The 8,735-nt window shown below is 60.8% G+C and overlaps 1 protein-coding gene across 1 annotated transcript; it reads left to right on the plus strand.

Annotated features, from left to right (window-relative positions):
- Positions 1-292: 292 nt before the first annotated feature.
- Positions 293-8,564, plus strand: LOC127028855 (zinc finger protein Eos; the record flags this gene model as incomplete). The annotated part of the gene is made up of 4 exons (XM_050914513.1): positions 293-548; positions 996-1,163; positions 7,202-7,351; positions 8,433-8,564. Coding segments are annotated over exons 1-4 (691 nt in total), but the record flags the coding sequence as incomplete, so codon positions are not given.
- Positions 8,565-8,735: the final 171 nt, after the last annotated feature.

Below are 8,735 nucleotides of genomic sequence, written 5' to 3' on the forward strand. Positions count from 1 at the left end.
GTGTCTTTTTCTTCAGTCAGTCGCCTTAACAAGGCGGGATGCAGAGCAGTAATCTTTGGGGTGTGCAAACAAGCCGTCCAGCCCATAACCTGGTGTGATCTGTGTTCGAGGTCTGTTCTTGAGTAGTCGACAAAATAAGAAGACGCACATTTATCGCAAACAAATCACTTAACGCATCGCGGTATTTCTTTTAGGAGTAAGTCTTGCCTAAGCTGTGCTCCCAACTTCTTTAACTTAAGAGTTTTTTTCTCCACTGACTGCATCTTCTCCCTTCTGCCTCCTCGTAGCAAGCTCTATCAAGGTGGAGATGTACAGCGATGAGGAAGCCAGCCGGCTGCTGTCACAGGATGACCGGATGCTCGAGAAGGAGGACAGCGTGATCGTGGAGGACTCGCTCTCGGAGCCCCTGGGCTACTGCGACGGGACGGGCCAGGAGCCGCACTCCCCCGGGGGCATTCGGTTGCCCAACGGCAAGCTGAAATGCGACATCTGCGGGATGGTGTGCATCGGCCCCAACGTGCTGATGGTGCACAAGCGCAGCCACACTGGTGAGCGGCAGCCCCGAGGCCGGCGGTGCTGCCGGGGGCCGGGGCAGGATGGGCTCGAGGGAAGCAAATGTCTGAAGCCGGGTGGCAAGCGTGTGTTGGCTGGTGGGCACAGATGCCGCGGGAGCTGGGTGTCAGGTCCAAGGTGCTGACCCTGGCGACGGCGGCCAGGAGACGCTAACGAGGAAAGGTCCAGGAAGGTGCGCGTAGCTGGTCTTTCCTTGTCGCTGTCCGACCTCCGGCAGCAGGTCTGTCGCTCCCCAGGCTGGGGGTCACATCCAGAGCACCACATTTGGTAGCCAGCGTAGGGCTTTCCCTCTCAAACGTGCTCAGCACTGCTGAACCCGTGAACGCGTCTGGTCTCCCGGGCTGTTGATTCGAGAGCTGCTCCTCTGCAGACTTGGAAAATGCTTTTAATCAGGAGTTTCACCCGCTGCTCTGGTTTTGCAGGAGAAAGACCATTCCACTGCAACCAGTGCGGAGCCTCCTTCACTCAGAAGGGAAACCTCCTGCGTCACATCAAACTGCACTCTGGCGAGAAGCCCTTCAAATGTCCCTTCTGCAACTACGCCTGCCGCAGGAGGGATGCGCTCACCGGCCACCTGCGAACACACTCCGGTGGGTAGCTCTGGCCGGCCGCGGGCTGGGAAGGGAGGAGGAGGCAGGGAGGGAACACACGGTGATGGTACAAAGCCGGGATTTGAGCCCAGCTTCCAAAAGCGCCAGCCTCGAGCTCCCAACCGACAGCAGCCAAACTTGCTCTCGTATCGGCTCCCGGCTTTGCTGTGGTCGCTGCGCTGCTGTCGTGGTGCGGAGCCGACCTGCCGAGGGCAGAGCGTGTGCCGGGGGGGTCGTGTCGGTGTCTGGTTAACCGTCTGGGAACTCCGCTGACCGGAGGGGTGCCTGCGGGGCTTTGTGCCGCTGTGTCCCGGTCATTCCTGGGGGTGATCGCAGCTCTTACTTATAAATGTGTAATAGATTTTATTGAGTCAAGATAGGTCCCACCCTTGGGTGTGCCCTGCCCCAGTGAAAATGAGCGCTGAGGGGTTTTGTTTGTCTGTTGTTTTGACATTGTCCTTTTTAAATATGACATTTGAGATGTGGTTTTCACCCTCCGGTTCCGTGATGTAACAGCTGGCGGGGGCCACGGGTGGGAGTGAAGTACGCCAGCCGGCCCCCTGGTTTGTGATCGTTTTCCCTTGATTTGCGTACCAGCGTGTTTCTGCGGCGCTGCCGGGGCTTTTCAAGTTCACGCAGATGGCTTTGAACACCTGTGACTCTCTCCTCTCTAACCTTTTGAGTGCTGCCTGGAAATGAGTGTCGTGTGCTTCCTTGAAGGAAGAAACCTGTCCCCTGGAGAGCTTGTTCTCATCGCAGCCGTGCCCGGGAGCCCAGAAACCGGCTCCCCCCTCACAGCCTCGCCTGAGAGCCTCGATTTTCTTTAAATTTCTGCCCTTCTCAGTCAGGGGGTGCGATGCTCCAGGTTTAAGCTGCCATCTTGCTGCGGACAAATCTTCCCACTTTGCTGTTTCTTTTGGGAGTTTATCTCCCTCCCGCACACACCTCTGAGACTTTCCGGGAGATGCCGGATGGGAATCTGGGCGGTTTGACCCCCCAGAGCAAGGTGCCAAGCCTGGAACGGGGCTGTTGGTTCTCGCCTGGCGTCTGCGCGGGAGGCGGTTCGGGGGTTTGCAGGAGCCTCCCCATCCATTGTATTTTGTCTTTGGAAATCCCTGCTGCCAAGGGACAAAGCTGCTTGTCAGTGTAAAACTTTTTTGGTCTCTTGTCTGGTTCTCCGGCCTGGCCAGAATACGGCAGCGGGTGGCGTTTCTGACACCAAGGTGATCAGGAAAGAGTCGGTTTTGCCCCAGGGGAGGAGGTGAGGTTAGCGGCTTCGGGCTTTGCCAGTTAGTGGGGAGAAATGCCAAAGAAATCCTTGCCCCACGTTCTTTCCTTATCTCCAAAGGGGGGGAAAAAAAAAAAACGCAAGAAGGCAGTAGTTGGAGGCAAAAACCCTCGTGTCATTAACTCTAGAGAGCAAAGAGCGTGTGCGTCTCCTCCCGCCCCGCTCGGAGGGTGAGGAAAGCCAGGCTCCGGTGACAGCCCGGCTCCCCGCGAAGCACCGAAGCACCACAGCGGCTGCTCGGACCAGCTGAGCTGCGGCCGCTCCGCCTGGAGGCTTTCAGCTCTCCCGATGAGTCCTTCAGTCTGGAGCGATCAGCATCATCTGTCTGCCTCCCCTCCGCCCCCAGCCGCTCCGAGCGGCAGCAGCTCAGCCGGCGCCGAGCCGCGCTCCATCTTGGGCAGCGCCGCATCGGCTCGAGGAGGAGTTACCGTGCGGCGGAGCGGAGGGCTTTGGCAGCCATCCGCCGCCAGCTCGCCTTGCCGGCGGCTCTGCCCTGCGCCCTTCCCGGGTGCCGCTGACCAGCCCCTGCCCGGGGACCGTCAGCGCACGGGTTTTTTGGCAGGGGACGGGTGCTCCGAACCTGGACGGCTCCTGGATTTTTAAAAAAACTCTTCTGATGCGTCTGGAGCGGAGTCCCATTAGGAAGGTCTCCGTTCTTCGCTTTGTTTAAAGCCTTCCCGTCCCCTCCGCGTTGGGGTGTGGGGTTTTGGGGCGTTACGTGGCTGAGCCCTGTTCCGGGAACCCCGACTCGCTGGCAGGCGAGAGGTTCGCGCGGGCGGATGCACAGACCCAAAACCAGGGGCACGTGCTGGGCCAGCAGCTCCCGGGGCCGGTGAGACCCTGCTCCGAGCCTGCCTCGTGCTCGCGGGGGCTTTCCCCTAATTAACGTGCTTCAGGGGACCCCGAACCGTCCAGAGCCAGGGATGCCGGGTCATTTCTGGACTCCTTGGTTGTGTCTCCTCTTGTGGGTCGGGATCCCCGCCTCGGGCGCTGCCTGCCCACCACGTTTGCCCTCGCCGAGCGTCCAGAGGTGGGTCCTCGGCGGAGCTGTGCCGACGTCTCCCTGCTGCCAGGCATGGAAAGGGCTGCCTTGAGTCCTTCAGTCGAGAGACACAGAAATGGGACAAGCCCTCACAACATATCAAACAAAAATTAGTCTTTGTGCGAGCTAATTACTAAGAAAAACCTCCGTTTAATGTGGATTTCACAGGCGAAAGTCTAGCGGTTACCCTGCCTGGGTGGAAGGCAGTGGGGCTTGGCTTTCCCTCCCTCTGCCTTAACTAGAGGCATGTGCGTTTCATGCCGTCCCCATGAGGGACACAGAGCTTTCATCTCGGAAGATGTGCTGTCCAAAAAAGTGAGGTATTAAAATCCAGATCAAACACGCTGCGTTGCTCTGAAATAGATCAGAAGCTGCAGCCCACACCCGGGACAGCTGAGACGAGCCGCCGGTCCCTCGAGACCTCCCTCCCTTTTAGTCCTCGCTGCTTCGCAGCCCAGTAAATAAACGAACCTGGAGCTTGTGTTCGGAGGGAGCCTTTCTGTTGGTTGTACTTGGTCAGAAGAAACTTCTCCTGGTGGGGCCCGGTGGCGAGGAGAGCGTCCCCCTTGCTCGCGTGTTGGGTATTGCATGGGTGAAGGACTTCGGGGATCCTAAACAGAGCTCGTTGCTCGCTGGAAGCCTCTCGCTCGCATTAGGTGACGGATGGACCGAGTCCGTCGGAGACACGAGCGTGTGTCGGTGGGTAAATGATGACGTTCTGAAAGAATAGACTAAGGAGTAGAAGGAGAAGCGACTGATCGCAAGGCCAAGCCCGGCTCAGGACAGAGCCTCCCTCCTTGTCCTGCAGCCGCCATAAAACCCCATCCGTGAGCCACAGCTGACCCTCTGCGAGGGGAAGCCCAGCGCAGACTTAGCAAAGCACCGTGGCAGGGCACGGCTGCGGCGTGGGCAGAGCCGCGGAGGAGCCTCGACGCTGGGAACGAGACCTTTGCTGCCGAGGTGTGTGGGCAGGAGGACAGCTCGGTCCCCAGGGAGCCGTCCCAGCGGGGTCGGGCGATGGCCAGGTCCCGGGCTCCTCCGTGTCCCGCTGTCGCCCTGTGCCGCAGGCAGCTGCCTGTCCTCCGAGCCCCGAAACGCAGGCTGAGGAGGGGAAGGGAAAGGCTGGATCCTGAGGAAATAACTTCAGGGTATCCATGCGGAGCTTCCCGGCTTGGAAGGCCAGCCCCGATCCCAGCGCAGCCGTCGGGAGCTTTGCAAAGCACAAATGTATGCAGGGGTTTGGGTGGTTTTTTTGTTTAGGAGTGAAAAAACCGAGTGGCTTGGGGAAGTCTTAACTTTAAAAGCTGAGCGAGTGATGGAGATTAATGAGACATAATGGAATTTGGAGTCGAGGCTCTCCCATCTAACTTGCTAGATTTGAGGTGTGAATTCCTAACGCACATTTTTGTGTTTGTACTCGGAGGCTAGTGGTATCCTCGCCTCCCTTGGGACTGGAGTAAACCAATATTCAGCTGCTCTGCGACAATGCTGCTGCCCGGAGAGGGCTGGGAGGAGAGATTTGCACTTGTCATCGGCTTCTCCGGATTGATTTCTAACCCGGAGCTTCAGTGGTGAAATCCACGGCGGCTCCTGGACTTTCGGATTTGCCTGCGGCTTGGCTGAGCTGCCGGGCTGGGACCGGGCAGGGGTACGGCGCGTGTGGACGCAGCCGGTCTCCTCGTTGACCGCGGTGGTGTTTGGGCAGGATCCGGTACAAGCTGTCGCGAGAGGAGGTGCTGGCCCCGCTTCCCAGCCGCAGTGCAAAACACTTCACATGAATCCAGGTGTCAGAGCCGGGGCGGGGGGGTAAATGCGAATTCACCTACAGCCTGAAAATGTGTTTTTATAAAAAGCAGTTAAAGGTTAAACCACAAGCTGCAAAAAACCCCAAAACAACCCCGTAAATCTGACAGGAACAGAAAGAGCCTGGTCCAGGCGGGTGTCGAGCAGGCAGCGCGCTCCTCCCTGAGCCTCGAGCTGGACGGGGCGAGCATGACGCAGGCGGCTGCCGTGGGGCTGGCTGACGTCCCTGCCGGCACGTCCCGGGCGGAGGGCGATGGGCTCCGGCTTCCAGCAAAAGCGGCCGATTTCGGGGCCAAACCAGGCTCCCCGCCCCGTGGGGCAGTGTCGGCGGGGAAGGGCACGGCAGCTCTTGGGCTCGTCTCGGACGCCGCGGTCCCTGGCTCTTGCCTGGTGGACCGCGTCCCCCTCCCCAGCGTGGCACGGCTCCATGGCTTGGTGTCCTGCCTTTTTTCGGGAGGCGAGCTCCCGGGTGGGAGCGACGGCCGGGGAGAAGGGAGCGCGTGGGGCTGCGCTCTCCGTCCTGGTTGAGTGCTCGGGGGTGTGCAGGGGGCTGGAGAGCCCACTCCCCTCTCTGGCTCAGCTTCCCCGCACTTGCCTTTTTTTCCCCCGTTAGCATCTTCTTGCCTAACGAGCTGCCTCCCCTGAAAGGCGTCAGAGTGGGCTCAGCCTGCGGCAGCAGGTCCCTCGGAGCCCGGATCCCTTTATCCCCCTCCCCGACTATTGAATGGGATGGGGACCGCCTTGCCCTTTCCCCTGTGCCCGAAGGACGCCGGCTGTTCTGCTGCCCAGGTACTGCCGTGATTCCACCTAATCAGCAATCGCCCGGTGAGCGGCACAAAACCCCCACGTCAGCATTCGCGTTTCCCCGTCCCCTGCGCAGGCAGCGGCCTCGCGGTGCGGTGGAAACTGCGACGGGGTTCAGAGATACCATCTCCCCTCGGAGGGGTCATGATTTTTCGCTGTAAGTAGTCTGCCGGTTAAAACGCGCAGATAATGACGTGGCGCGCGGAGCACCGCCGGCTCTGCCGCGCGCGGCGGCCGCTCTCCTTTGTCTGGCGGTCGCCGGCCAGCAAGGCTGAACGCCGACCTGGGGTGGCTTGGGTGATTTTCAGTCAGAAGTGAGAAAATTGGGAGAGATGAGAATAAAAATGTGTCTGGCGAGCGTCTTATCACGAATCTCGGCGGGGGGGGGGTGCGGGCACGCTCTGCGCAGCAGCCGCATGCTGGCCACGCCACCGAGCGCTTTGTGGTGAATGGAGGGTGAAGAAATGCTTAGAAATGTTTAAAAAGTTGGGGGGTCCAGCTGCCCTCCTTAAATGTTGCCTTTGCCATCAGGGCTTCCAGCACGAGGGTTTGCCTGGAGGTGCGTAACGTGGCAAGGCAGCTGCTGGAAACCCGTATCGCTGGTGTCTTGGGAGCAGAGCGTAGGTAAACGCCAGGTCAGAGGCGTTTTGGTTTAGGTATTTGGCCAAATTATGATTTATTTTCATAGCTCCCCATCTATCAAAACCCAGCAGCATCCAGCCCTTCTGCGGCTCCCCGTCAGGGAGCGGCGTTTGAGGCGGCGAATCGTCGAGCTGCCGGGGTGCGTGCGGTAGCTGTGTTTGGGGGAGATGGTGGTCGGGAGGAAGGCTGAGGCAGAAGCCGAGAGCTGCAGGTCACGGCTCTCGCTCCCAGCTCTGGAAACTCTGGCTGGAGACGTGCCAGAGAGGTCCTTTCTCTGCGGCACAGCCAGACGGTGCGGTGGGCTGACGGCGAGGGTCGCTGCCCCGCCGTGACTCTCCCTGCCGACCGATTCCTGCCGCTTTTCTCTCCCGTCGACGCACGTCCAGCCCTTTCCCGGGCTCTTTGGCGAGGGCACTCTGGCTGTTCTTACGGCCAGGCTCTGGTTTGCCTGTTTTGCAGTCTCCTCCCCCACCGTCGGCAAGCCCTACAAGTGCAACTACTGCGGCCGGAGCTACAAGCAGCAGAGCACGCTGGAGGAGCACAAGGAGCGGTGCCACAACTACCTGCAGAGTCTGAACACTGAACCGCAGTCGCTGGCCAGCCAGCAAGGTCAGTGCCGCGGGGGGCCGGAGCCCCGCTGCCTCCCTGGCTCCGGGGACACGATGAGCGGTCCCGGCAGGGTGGGAAATGGGGGGGCACGGGTTCGTTTTCCAGCCCTGTCTCTGGCTGACGGGGCTGAGCTTCGGGGACATCCTTCCCGTTAGAAAAGGGGGGGTGTGGTGTGCTGCACAGGGGGGGAGCGTGAGCCCCGGGAGCTCTGCGTGCCCCGGCGATCGTGGGATGAAAGGCGCTATGCGTGTGCGGTCGTTAATGCCGCAAACCTCTGCAAGGGCAAAGCGTTACCTCCGTGGTTCCTCCCCTCGCCGCCAGCCGAATTTCAAAGCCCCCTGAATCGAAACACACCCTTGGCCCGTATTTCTAGTGCAAGAACTGCCGAGAGCGTTCCCCATAAATAACAGAACACGACTACGACACCGCGATGTAGGGGATTTACCCCTGCGGGCAGGTGTCTGAAACAGGCACCGCGTGGCTTGGAAGCACCGTCTGGCTCCTCCTCGGAGCCTGCCGACAGACCCCCCCGTCTTTGCTGTGCCGGCAAAGAGCCAAAGCCGGAGCCTTCCTGGCTCCTCGCCGTTTTGGAGCCGGACCTGGTCCCGCTAGAGCCACCGGTGCTTACGGCGAGGTTCACCGGTTAAGGCCGCACGGACACTTTAACCGGATGATCCGTAACCTGCGGGGCACGGGAATGGCGGAGCTGCCCTCGCCAGCAGCGACGCGGGGCAGGTCTCTCCAGGACGGGGTTGAGAGCCGGCAAGAAAAGCGAGGGCACTTCGATCCGTTGAAGCCGGCTCCTCTTCCCCAAAGCGGCAGGAGCGGGCCCAGCTCGATGAAGAAGGGAGGCGGACCGGCTGCCGGCGCTCCCCTGCGACCGATTCACCGACGGGGTAAGCTCTGGGCCTGGAGCAGGCAGCCCGGGAGCCTTTCCGTAGGTCCGTCCCAGCTAGCAGAGGGCAGGAGCGGCGTGCCTCGAGCGCTGGCTGCGGAGTCTCCGGCCTGGGTCGCAGCGTGCCCGTCCCGCTCGCCCCGTCCCGCGGTTGCCGGCTGAACCGGGTTTCCCTTGTCTTGCCAGGTGACGAGATGCGAGACCTGGAGATAGTGCCGGACTCTCTGCTTCACCCCTCGTCCGATCGGCCGACGTTTATTGACCGGCTGGCGAACAGCCTCACCAAACGGAAACGATCGACACCTCAGAAATTCGTGGGTAAGGGGATTCCACCCCCCCTTGCTTCCCGGGCAGACCGGAGAGAGGAGGGAGAGGGGGAGCCCCTGGCCGCTGGAGCCGGGACCCCCGGGAGCTGAGGCTCTGCCCTCGGGCGTGCGGCCGGTGTTCGCATAGCGCCTTTCATCCCCACGATCCCGGGACGGGCAGGTC

The sequence above is a fragment of the Gymnogyps californianus genome, unplaced genomic scaffold (assembly GCF_018139145.2).
Source record: "Gymnogyps californianus isolate 813 unplaced genomic scaffold, ASM1813914v2 HiC_scaffold_442, whole genome shotgun sequence".
NCBI lineage: Eukaryota > Metazoa > Chordata > Aves > Accipitriformes > Cathartidae > Gymnogyps > Gymnogyps californianus.